Below are 13,203 nucleotides of genomic sequence, written 5' to 3' on the forward strand. Positions count from 1 at the left end.
CAATGTTTTCTATGCGTCTTCCAACAGTATTTGCTGACAAAGGAATGCATTTTAGTTTGTCGCCATATTGTTTTCTGTGTATTATATCAGCCATTTTTACCATGACAGGAAGAACAAGTGTTTCCCCAATGGTATGTGGCTTTTTGTCTTTTGCTATGCTATTAAGTAAGAAACCTCAAAAGAGGCTTCTAAACATTTATTATTAAGTTTAGTGAAATTTTGTAAAGTACTGGATTGAGTATCGCAGGACTTTAGACATTGCTGAAAAAATTGTAAAGGTTTGTCTTCATGTTCTGGATAGTTAGTTTTTAAATGTCTTGCTAATCGTGATGGCTTCTTAGTATCATTAGCTAATATGTCAAGGCACAATATATGCTTAGGGCGAGGTTCACCGTTAACAACAGTGGATATAAATCCATATTTGAAATAGTCTTCTTGATAATTTTGAATTTTTTTGGCCAACTTCTTGTCAGATCTGATTAGATTGTCATTGTTTTTACCTCGTAATGTGGCTGATGAAGAGCTCGTACTAGGAGTAGGAGAGGTGTCAGCTCTGCCATTTTCTTGTTGTTCGCTTGTGCTCGCATTATTAGTATCATCTTCAATCCATGGTTTCTTTGCAGGCATCTTTTTAAGCCACTTGTCCATTTTGTGAGGGTTAGTTTAGTTAAAACTAGATAATATAATCCGTAAATCCACTTAACCGGGCACTCGTAAACTGCAATATGTCGCAATATGCTGAAAGCGAATGAATGAGTGAGGGCGCCACTGTCAACCCCTCTCTGTTGTGGAACTCCCACTCTTCCCTCAGGATACCTTGCGTACTGTATGTGACATGTGACCATCGGACATATGGACTGAGTGAGAGCGCTAGTGTCAATTCATATATTAAATATTAGTAAAGCTTAATTTCTTTCTTATTTTTTTAGATAAAAAATAAATATAAATAGAAGTTCTAATATTTTCTTCCGCACCCCAATGGATCGTCTTGCGCACCCCCCGGGGTGCACACACCCCACTTTGGAGACCACTGCTCTAAAGCACTGCTTTAGAGTAAAATTAAATGAATTTAAAATGTCCAGCCCTTTGACCAGATACTGTCCAGTACTGAGAAGTGTAAAGTGCTCCATCTGGGGAGGAAAAATCCACAACAAACTTACAGGCTCAGTGGTGCTACACTAGCTAGCACCATATCCAAAAGAGACCTGGGGGTCATAATTGACTATAAAATGAGTATGAGCCACCAGTATGATGCTACAGCTAGCAGAGAAAACAATATGCTGGCATGCATCAATTGATGCATCTCAAGAAAAACTAAGGAAGTTATTCTTCTGCTCTGCTCAGCATTGGTGAGGCCACAGCTGGAGTACTGCATCCAGTCTGGATGCCACATTCAAGAAGGATGTGGAGAAGCTTGAGAGTCCAGATAAGAGCCACTCGTATGATTAGAGGCCTGAAGAGAAAGCCATATGAGGAAAGGCTGACAGATATGGGACTATTCAGTCTAGAAAAGAGAAGACTTTGGGGGGATTTAGTGGCAGCTTACAAATATATCAGGGGAGAGCATCAGGGGCTGGGTGAACAACTATTCACTGAAGCGCCCCAGGAGCAACAGTTGTAAACTCCTTGAAGAAAGTTTCAGACTGGATATAAGGAAAAAAACTTCTTCATGGTTCGTGTGACCAGACTCTGGAATAGACTTCCAGTACTCTGGAACAGACCCCTGGTGCAGGCATCTACCCTGGAGATCTTCAAAAGGAGACTGGACACACACATTGCCGGGGTTACTTGACCCCAGCAGTCTTTCCTGCCCAGAGCAGGGGGGCTGGACCCGATGATCTCATGAGGTCCCTTCCAGCCCTAAATTTCTGTGAATCGGTACACAATGGGCTTGCTTTCCTCCCCGTGTGTGATCACACAAATATCAGTTTAGATGCGACCTGGAGCGTTGGTTTTGCTCAGAATTTTTAATTGCCTAGTGACTCCTATTTTCTCTCATTCAGACTCTTCCTCTTTTCTGGTCTGGTGATCAGGTAACTTCACTCGCTAAAGGCAAATACTCCTGCTTTCCTGCTGGAGCATGTTGCTGCTTTTGAGAGCCGGCAGGCAACAGAAACTCCAGTCTGAATCATTTTCCTGCTATGCAGAAGTTGCCATGAAGGATGATTAAGAGGGAGGAGGGAGGGAAAAAAGAGAGAGAGAAAGTATGCACAAATTAGACTGGGAAAGTAGGAGTGGTGTTAATGATCAGGTGAACTAACAGATTCTTTGTGCTCTGTGAGGTTGAACTATAAACACCTAGTTGTTTCTGGTGTGCTGATTTTGTTTTTACCTCTGTTCTTTTATCGGGATTACTGCTCTGAAAAGTAAGTGCTGCTGAAAAATTTTACTAATATCTAAATAGTACTTGAGTGCTATGCATTGTAAAATATTATTACCTGGGTGAGTAGGATAGAAAAGCTTGTAAAAGAAGTTAAACATTTCAAATCCTCACAATGCCCTGTTCAATTCAGAATTATGAAACATTCATTGCATTGTATTTCTGTATGGTTCAATTCAGGTTTTTTATTACATCCAAAACCAATTACTTTTACTAACTTACATTCCCTTCTCACAGAAAAGGTATATTGCTTAAGATAAAAATCAGTGGCTGTAGAAAGGAAAGAGAGTGTCTAAAATCTAAACATTTTCAATTGTACAAATTACGTTCTTTGTGTCAAAACAGGCTGATTATATATTGCATTATGGTGAATATAATGTGTGTGTTGTTAAGGATTTAGACTGTTGCAAAAGGAATTTTCCTGTACTTGTCTACATGGGTGTGTACATTTTACTCTGCTTTCTTTACATTATTAATCAAATGACTAATCCTTATTAGCTTGCATTGCAGGGATGGGACATTAGCTTAAATATTTTCATTTTATTTTCCACATGGTTCAAGATTTCACTCCTTATATGGGCAAAGCAAAAGCTTTGTTATCTTTATGATTTACCTCTCTCCTTTCCAGAGCTACTTTTCTCTCTCATAGTCTGGACTTGGGCTTTTGTTCTTTTAATAAAATCATCTCAAAACTTCTTGCTCCTATTGAAGTCAATGAATCAGAGACAATCATAGCTTTCACAGTTGGGTCCTCTTTTGCACTTTTGGATGGTCTGCCAACAGGAGTGCTAGTCATCTAATTTTTTTTTTAAGACACACAAAGGCCTTTTAGTTGTTATACTTTACTTCCTTAATACCAATCAGTTATGACTTGAATTGAGACTAAGTTAAATGAGTCACTCAAAGTTATTTTAGAAGATGAATGGCCTCCACATCAAACCGGGAGGGATTGTTGCATGCTACCCTGCTCAGTGACAGCTCATTGAATTTCAGTCTTGAAGGCACTATTATAATACTCATATCTGAGCTCCAGAATTTTAAGTCCATTGATTCCTACCCTGCAGTCCTGGGAGCAGGAATGCAGGCAAAGGGCTTACATTCAAGGGACTTCTACTCAGAGTAGATGGACATTTTCCAGGATTGGTTTATTTTAGCTTTCTCTGTTGCAGTGGTCAAGTGTATCCATTTGGTATTTTTTGTACTGTTGGCACTTCCCATTAGAAACTGGTCTGAGACCAAAGTCATTTCCTATAGAGCATTTTCACAATGTTAAAGTCACTGCCAACTTCAGCTTGGCTAGATTCAAAGTAAGAATCCCAGGGCACATCTACACATGCATTAATGTGCTTTAGTTAATACTCATTAAATCTAGTACCCCCAGGCACTTTTACACATGCTCCGGGGTGGGGAGGACACCAATTCAATTAGAGTGGCTCTAAGAGCTGCTCTAATTAAAGCACCACCTGTCTCCTGTATCAGCTTCCCCAGTTTAAAAATGGCACTGGGGGTGCTTGAACTAAAGCTTATTCAGTAAGCTTTAATTCAAGCACCCCCCCCCCATTGTTAAGCGTGGGAACGCTGATACACAAGATGCAGAAGGCTGCTGGAGCACAGCAATTTCCACGTTCCAGCAGACTCAATTAATTGAGTCTGCTCTGATGCACTAGAATTCCAGTGCATGTGTAGACACCATTTATTGTGAGGTACTAAGAAAATACGCATTAGCCTGTCTTAATGTGCATTAAAGGGCAGAGTTTTTAAATGACATTTAATACGCATTAGCCTATTTTAATGTGCATTAAATAAATAGCATGGGATACTTTTACATGTGCTCCGGGGGGCGCAGGGGGCACTTTAATTAAAAGCGGCTCCAAGAGACACTCCCCCATATTCAACTCTCCTGTTCAGACTAGTTTTTTAAACTATCTCTGAGGATGTCTGTTGCTCTCTGTTTTGACAAAGTAAAAGAACATATTCATTGTAGCAATTGGGTCACCTTAAAATTTGCTCTGTAACCTCACAGATTCCTTCTTTATGTGAAACTTATTTTATAACGTGTTGCCCTAGTAATTGTTTTCAATCACAGCTGGGTGGATCACAGGTGAACTGTGTCTAAAATACGGCACTCTGCCAGAACAGCTCTCTAAATGCTAACTTACCATTTCCTTGGGTGAGGATGGGTACAGGACTACTATAAGCAGCAGTTCTCATAATCCCCAGTCCAGTTGTTTTCTTGTCTCCTGCATGTTTATGGATTCCTAGCAGTTAACAATTTAGCTGTGTCTCCCTGCTGCTTGCCATTTTGAATGTGCTAGGTATCCAAGTTGTAGCCATATTGGTATAGAGGAAAAAGCAATCAGGACTCATGGTAGCGGTTATATCTTTTATTAGACCAACTAGATTTTTGCAAAAAAATGTTTAATTGCAAGGTTTTGGGTCCAAACACCCTTCGTCAGGCATCGGAGAAAAGATTGTAAAAGTTCTTCTGGGTAGAAATGAAAATTCATATTTCATAGGAGAGTTGAAGGTGTGGTAAAATCTCCTGTTTGGAAAAGTTCATTTTATATGCAGGTTAGGCTCAGGGAAAAGTTGGAATAGTCTGTTTACCTCAAAATTGTTTGGTGGTAAGCAGGATGTATTCATATTTCCTTCTGGTTATGATGTTTCATATTTCACAGAGGAGTAAAAAGGTGGAATGCTCTTCTGGGAAGGCATTTCTAATCTGGTGAGGTGTCTCTGAGCTCTGTGGGGAGGCTCTGTGATGATGCAAATTATCTCGAGCAAAGGCAGGAGTAGGGAAACCCAAGGAGGATACGGGGCACCCCCTGCCTCCTAGCCTGGAAAGTGCAGGGAGGCTCAGAGGCCCTCCCACAAACACTGCCCATCTGTCGTGTTTAAGAGTGGTGTAACTTTATAGTGCTATAAAAAGTGCTCTAAATTTTAGCACTGTAAAACATGCACAAAGCACTTCCACACACATCCTTGCTCTGGAAACTGAACACCAGAGCAAAAGCATCCTATATCCCAATAGGAGGCACACATTTACCCTTAATCCTCGTGAAAGGATTATGAAAATCAGTTAGCCAGTGGTTTAAATATTGGTACATGAAGGAGAAATGAATGCAAAAAAGGTTTTCTTTGCTTTGAGTTCCATCATCTTCCATTTCTGATTCACTTCTGCCCAATTCATACTGATTCTTTTTTTCCCCCTTCTTCCACCTTTGCTCTCCCTCACTTTTCCTCCCTCCCCACGCCTTCCATTTGAGTACAGTAGACCCCAGCCAGGATTCAGATACTTCTCATACTCGGTTTTCTTTGATGCTTCCTGCTCTCCATGCTGGTCTCTCAAGTGTGTTTTACCATTCAGTATGATGCACAGTACTTTGATGGATTAATGATGATAGCCTCAGCACATCTTTTAATCTGTATTGAGCCTCGGTGGATTACTGGCCTCAAATCTGGTGTGCTGTTGTCTTCCATGGGTCAGAAGAAAGCTTCAATGTGTCACTTTGAATCCAGGTAAACATGAGGGTGTTAGATTTAAACCCTTCTGGTAGGCAATGTTCTACTGCCAGACTGCTGAGAAAAGAGGTATAAGGGGCTCCTGTAGAAACCTGGACAGATAACAGATATTTATCCAGACAGATCCTTCCAGACATTTCAGTTTTTCTCTCTTCAAGGTTTAGAGTGAAGGTCAGGTGTTTGTTTGATTGTTCTTGGGTTTTTGTTGTTATTTTTTGGGGGGGGGTGGAGGGGGAGTTGTTTGTTTTTGGTTTATTTTATTTTATTTTTTTACAAACTGCTTCATCCATCCTAGCTGAGGCAGATGCAGGAAGGAATGTACACAAGAGTGAAAATGGATAAGAGGATATTGCAGAGCAGGAACAGTGGGAAGGATATCAGACTTAAAACTCCTTTGCAAAGGGCTATGGAAGAATTAACAGAACTGGCCCAAGCCCTGGAGTCTATTTAAAATGTCTGTGTAGCAGACTGTCCAACCCTGAAGAATGTTGGCTCACATGAAAAAGGATGGGAAGAAAGCACACTCACCCCTGTCCTGGGGGTGGGTTTAAATGAGATTTCTATGTAAGGTCTGGACATCAGTGTGACCTTCTTGCTTCTTCCCAGTGGGAATATATGGGAAACAAGACTAAACCCCAAGGCTGTGGCAACATGCATAATTCCAGCAGGAGGTGGGGAGGGTCAAGACATCAACAAGGGCTTCCTGTCCTGTTTAAAAGCCAATTAGAAGTAGACATTGTATGAAAAGAGTGGTTTTTTTTCAGGCTCTTTTCTTTTCCCCCTTCTCTCCAACTGGCAGAAGAAAAGTAACTTTACCCTTCTGTCTTGATGCCAGTTTCAAGAGCCATGACTCAGAAAGGTCTGGTTATAGCCATATACAGGTAGTCCTCGACTTACAACGTTTTGAGTTATATTTGCACTTACAGTATTTATAAACAAGTTCACTGTGTTGCCCATCTCCCTGGAGAATATCTGTCCAAACTTCCTTGGACACTTTCTTTAAGTAAGCAGACAAGACTCCAGAAGACTTCAGCCAAGAACCCTTCAAAAAGTCCAACCAAGAGCCCTTCAAAAAGTCCAGCAAAGTCACCTCAAAGAAGTCCTTCCAAATAAATATAATTGCTATTTACAATATAAATACATTAATGTAGCTATATTACTCATCTATAATTGATTGAGTGTAAAATTCTGGGTTATTTTTGGTGAAAACAGCGTATCAGGCTTTGGTTCAGGAACCAGTCCCCCATTTATAAAATTGTTTCCTATGGGAAAATCAGTTCCAAGTTACAATGTTTTGATTTAAGACATGGTTTTCAGGAATCAATTGTGTTGCAAGTCCAAGGACTGCCTGTACCCTAGTTCAGCAACTCCCCAGCTTTGCTTCAAGGGGGAAGGATCCTGCCCAAATACTGGAGGATCAAATGCAATATTGCTCATATTTTGTGCCTCATTGCATGCCATTCTTTCATAGTCTGCAACTTTCTACACAGGAGCCAACGTCCTCTGTCCTAGAGGCAACCTGATAGGTCTTTGCCTGCTATTGAAACCTTTGGAGAGCAAAGAATCGAGCTGTCTACTACCACAGACTAGAATTAAATGAAAACACTTTTGGATTATAATCCATGGCAACAACCTTTGCTAAGTGCAATTGGACAAGCTGGTAAATCAAGCATTGTTTTTTCTCCTCTCAGTCTAGTATTTCAGGGAAGATGAGGGAGCAGGAGCCTTTTTTAAATACTTAAAGAATGGCAGTCAGGTTACTAGGAAAAAGAAATAACAGTAGAGAAATTTACCCGCCCCAAAATCCAGACTCATTCAATAAAAATGACTTCAAAAATACAGTGAAATACTGAGTGAAAAATGAAACATTCATGCTATACCTCCAGGTTACAGTTAAGGAATACTCTACTACAAGAGAAGACTGAAGCACTGGAACAAACGTATGACTGACAGTATCAGAGTTACCAATGAGTGTGGAAGACAAAGAAGAGTTTCTTTTTGCACTTGATTTCCTTACTTATCAAGTAGCTTACCATTAATTAGCTTACCATTAATTCATAAATATTTCCTTTGTAGAACAACTTTCATTATGTCTGAAAATAGTAATGCTGTAAGAGCTATGTAGAATCTTTATCAACAGACTGAACGGATACAGCAAACATTTTAAAGATCAGCAGTGCTTTTTGTGTCCTAGTGTCTAACAGACAGCTAAGAGCCTAACTACAAATGACAGGTCAACCAGGATTCAGGTGTAATATTGTGTTTTGATGATGAATAGGTTAGTATTTAAGAATAAATTATTTCAGAGAATTTAGTCCTGGAAAGGATGATAGTTGTGAAAAGCCATGTTCTTAGTGACCTGTTAGGTCTGTCTGATGTCACACCTATGTACAAACTACCCCAGACATATAGCTGGGACCCCTTTACTTCAATCCAGAATAATTCCTAAATTCATTATGTTAGATTGGTGAAAGGAAACATGTTTGAGAGGTGGGGATGGTGAAGGAAAATAACAAATAATTTAGGAAGGGATATGTGTGGTTGTGTGTAATGTTTTAGATAGACACAGCCACAAAAGGTGCATGTGTGTGTTTAGTAAATGCGTAAGAGAGAAAAAGGATCTTGATGAAATAAAGGGATTATTTTAGCCAGTTATTTACTCACGTGCCAAATTACTTTTTTACTAGCAGTTTGGTGCCTTCCAACCACTTGAACCCACAATATCTTGTAACTGTTCTATCCTAAACTGTTCATATTTAAGGTGGCTAGTCTCAGCTATAACACAGCCATTTTCTACTAGCAACAAGCCATACTTGTGTCAGAGACAGCATGAGTGCACTGAGAAGCAGAACTGATTACAGTTCTTGGGTAGGAGCTGGAACCTGCTCTCTGCCTTATGCCTTACAATGCACTTGAGGTGTGTTCCCACTTTATGCATTATATTACTGCTGTTGCAAAATATGACAGGGCACTGATAGCAAATGTATACCAAAGCATTTGGTATGTACTACAAGATTGCTGGAAAGTGAGTGACTACTGCAGATTCTGGCTGAAACCTAGAATAAAAGCCTTGTAAAAAAAAGGTCACACCTTATTTATTTGGGTGTTACTTTTATCAGTTATCAATAATTTTACATTTCCCCCTCAGAATGATTCTGTAATATTTCTATACAGTGGGGGGAAAAACACACTCCAATATTAATTGCTGTTGAGAAAGCCTGGCAAGGATGGAGTATCAGTTGTGTTTTTCACGCAAGAAACTGGTGTTATTCTATTTGGTGACATCACATTATTAAAATGCATAGTATATTTTAATGATCTTTTTATACTGAGTCTTTTAGGCAAAATTATTTTCTAAATACTTGCTGAATTTCATTTGATTGATTTCAGATCATTTCTCCAGTTTATCATTTCTCCAGGTCATTCTGGATCCTAGCTGTACCCTCCAGAGTGTCTACAACTCCATCCAACTAGGTGTCATTCACAAATTTGCTAAGTGTGTGCTCAATCCCATCCTCTAAAGCACTGCATCATGTTGCAATGTACAGACAGGGTGTTGAGAGATGTTCACATTCCTGCTCTAATTCATGGCGCTTTACATAAAGCATTGTGAATTAGAGTGCCCCCTGACCCAACAGATATTTGCCCCTCTCTGCAGGGGCCAGATCGCACAAAAAATGTCACTTCTGTTTGTGACCACAAATGTTAGCATTTACCCTTTCAAAAATCCTTCTGCAAATAGAAATAAGCATGTATAAATTTGGACAGAAATGTGTTATAAGTTACAATATTTAAAAGATATACATTATGTTACAAAGAACATACTGTCCTTGTGGCTATGATTTTCCTTCATAAGTTTCTTCATAACCTGCTGTTTATAACCAATGAGATATATTTTGGTTATGATGTCAATTATATGAAATTACCAAGTAAATGTTTTTTAGAGACAGCAGTAAAATATTAAATCATTAGGCAAGTGAGAGACCTCTTTCTAGTGTAAGAGCCTTAAGGTTTTCTCGAAGTTTCAGGGAATCTCTCACAGCTTATTCCTTTACAAGTGTAATTTTGACTTTCTCGTTCATTTTAAGAGAATAAAATGCTGGATGTGAATATTCAGGATCAGACTATAAAATTTAATTGGGAGGCATGTGCACCCCTTGTAATAACAGGTACTAACTCAATGTGCAGTCACCTGTGCTACTGTGCAGTAGTACCAGTGCATGCCTTGTTAGTGATGCTGATGCTCAGTAGACTGATTCTACTGTGCATTTAGTGTGTCATGTAGATGGACCCACTGTGCCTCACCATGCATAGTTTCATCCTGATCTGACCAAGCTTCTGCAACTGCTGTTGATGATGCTAGGCTGACATCACATATTATGCTGCCAGCTGCTGATGGGGATAACTGTTCTTCTTATATTGTTCAGATTGCCCAGAGCACAAATGTAACACTTAGGCTTCTAGGTGGGGCAAATTGTGATACCTCAGACCTAGTCTGAAAAGGCAGTTATCACATTCATTCAACTCTTATTATATATCCATTTCTCAATCATGAGGAAGAAGTCAGTGTGCAGCCAAGAAGTCTCACAGCATGAGCTACTGGTATGTTTTTAGTTACATCACTTTTTCCTGTTTCAGGATGAGTATGGATGCTCTGCAACTAGCAAACACTGCTTTTGCAGTTGATGTCTTCAAAAAACTGTGCGAGAAGGACAAAACAACCAATATAGTTTTTGCTCCACTGTGTACTTCAACCTCTCTGGCTCTGGCATACAAGGCTGCCAAAGGCGACACTGCTACCCAAATGAAACAGGTGAGTCTCTTGCTTAGCTGTAGAAGTATGCCACTGGCTGGTGTGGTCTGTTTCTTTTTTACATATTCCTTTCAAAGCTGCACTCCTTTGCTAGGTAATAGCAAAGTTGGTAAATAGTAAAAGATCTTTTCGTAGCAAAAGTTTGTTCAACACATGCACATAATGGGACAGATTCTAGTCTACCTACTGCACATCTAAGGGGACGGAGGTGCCTAAGTGGGATTCTTTTTCACCCTGTGGAAGTCCCTGGAAATCCATTCACGCAACTAGTTTTGTAACACACTGTCATCTTACCCTTAAGACTGACTCATAAAAAAGCAATGAGGAGGAAGACCCACCCATCTTTTGCATTAATAAAATTTTACATGGACTCAAGCAGGGTGCAGTAAACTTCAAGTAGGTGCCCTACATCCACTTACACACCTAATTGGTGGAATAGTATCTGGCGCAATGTGTATATGTGGGAGAGAGCATGATTTAGATCAGGGGTGTCTAACTTTTTTGGTCCTGCGGTCTGGCTGAACTATGCAGGGCTGGTCCACGGACTGGATCGGACCCTTAGACTGGCCAGAATTCTGGATCTAGCTTGTGTCCTGAAGTGGCTGGAGTGGGTGCTGCATGCAGGTGGGTCCTGCTCTGGTCACTCCATGCCTGCACTGTACAGACGGCTGCCACAGGGCTGTGCTACTTGCCCCTAGAGTCACTGCCATAGGGGTGTGCTGCACATGGCAGCTACTCTGCTGCTCTGGGATGTGAGCTAGAGTGGGTGCCATTTGGCATGCCCTGCTTGCTGCTTATGGATCACTGAGATGCACAGGCACCACTGGGAACTGCATGATATAGCTTCATGTGCTGGATCTGGCCCATGGGCTGTATCTTTGACATCCCTGGCTTAGATGGTGCCATGATCTACTGAATTAATCCATGCATGCATTCATAACAAAGGCTCCATTGTGGCTTAGGCTACAGCTGTGACTAATACACTTTCTGGAGAATAGCTTCATCCTGAATCAATGGATTTCTAATAGCTGGGTGTGTTAGCAGCATGAAGGGGGAAGTGGCAGAGTGGATCAGATGTCTTGCTACAGTTCCAAAGGCATGATCCAGGCTATGCTAGCCCCCAGTTGGCCAAGGTATAAGAAGGTACTTGGTCATTTGGACTGGGGAGTCAAGAGTTACCAGATCTGATCTGAGCCACAGAGATATACAGGGAGATAAGCATAACAAAATCTGTCATTAGTAACAACACCCAATTCCAGTGGCACTGAAATTCACCCTTCCCCCTCACCAAAGTTCATTGAAAGTAGCTGAGAGGCTTAACGTGGCAGTACAAAGTAATGCCAAAAGCCATGACTTTTCCCATCGCTGGATCCAAGTACCAGAGAGATGGAGTGATGCAGTATCAGGCTGCTATAACATGATGTTACACTTATACTTGGTGAAAGATGAAGTTGCACTGAAGGTTAGGGAGGCACTGTTTGCATTTACATGGCAACATGGAATGACATTTAGGGTGCAGACAGAAGTGCAGCTCCTGGTCAGTTTCTATGAATTACCATGAGTTAGCCCGATTTCTCTGATTCAACAGATGGATCAGGAGAGTGGAGGATCGGCTCCAATTTGGAACTGATCCAAGGAGAGAGGCTGTGTCTTCCCCTAGTCTGCCCCCCCTCCCTCCCCAGCTATGCTGCTGTCTGTGGATGGGATGGGGGAGCAAGTAGGGAAGGGAAGTCTTCCAGGGTTTCTCAGCCCCGCTGGACCTGGGGGGAGGGCAGGTAGATTGGAGCCCCCCAACCCCAAGGTGTGAGGCTCTAATCCACTGCCTGCCTCCTCCACTGAGGCTGAGAAAACCTTAGAAAAGACCACTCTCCTCTGCCTTCTCCCCCTCCCATCCAGAAACAGTAACTGCAGCTCCTTTGAACCCTCATACAATGAGGGCTAATTTGTCATGTGATCAGAGGGCTCTACAGCCATGCTCTTCTGTTTGGACATAGCTTAGAGCAATTTCAAGGAGCCGATCATGTAACAAATGTCATTTCTGTCTGTGCCCTTACTATACGCAGGACTATTACACTTTTGGACTTCTCTGGAAGCGAGCCAAGAAGGAAAATGATAAATGAGTTATGCATATGTTAATATGTTAAACTTTATCAAAATCAATCAAACTGTGAGGGATGTTCCACAAGATATTCAATTTTAATTAGCCTTTTCACTTTTCCTCAAATTGGAAGCTCTTCCACAACTTCCTCATTCACTGCAGATATCCTAGAATTCAGCATTTGGTCAGGTTACTCACACCTCTGATTGCAATCAACAGAGCAATGTTTTTCAGGAGATCTTCAATAACTGAAGAAGCCCTAAGAAGATTTTTCCATAGAGGAAAGTAATTTTTGAAGCGCTGAATATAATTCACAAACCACACCTCTACTCATGCCTTTCCTCTCCCCTGCCCTAACTCTCAGCCCAGCTTGCCCAATCTGTCTAGTAG

General features: G+C 41.0%; 1 protein-coding gene across 1 annotated transcript in view; it reads left to right on the forward strand.

The window, feature by feature from the left end:
* Window positions 1-2,249: 2,249 nt before the first annotated feature.
* The window catches only part of SERPINB5 (serpin family B member 5), a 28,603-nt gene continuing 17,649 nt past the window's right edge, over window positions 2,250-13,203 (forward strand). Inside the window, exons 1-2 of the mRNA XM_019521764.1 lie at window positions 2,250-2,366; window positions 10,541-10,715. Coding sequence (XP_019377309.1) covers window positions 10,542-10,715 — 174 coding nt within the window. The 5' untranslated portion in view covers window positions 2,250-2,366; window position 10,541. The remainder of the gene's footprint in view (window positions 2,367-10,540; window positions 10,716-13,203) is intronic.

Source organism: Gavialis gangeticus, unplaced genomic scaffold (assembly GCF_001723915.1).
Source record: "Gavialis gangeticus isolate Ggan-Ray unplaced genomic scaffold, GavGan_comp1, whole genome shotgun sequence".
Lineage (NCBI taxonomy): Eukaryota > Metazoa > Chordata > Crocodylia > Gavialidae > Gavialis > Gavialis gangeticus.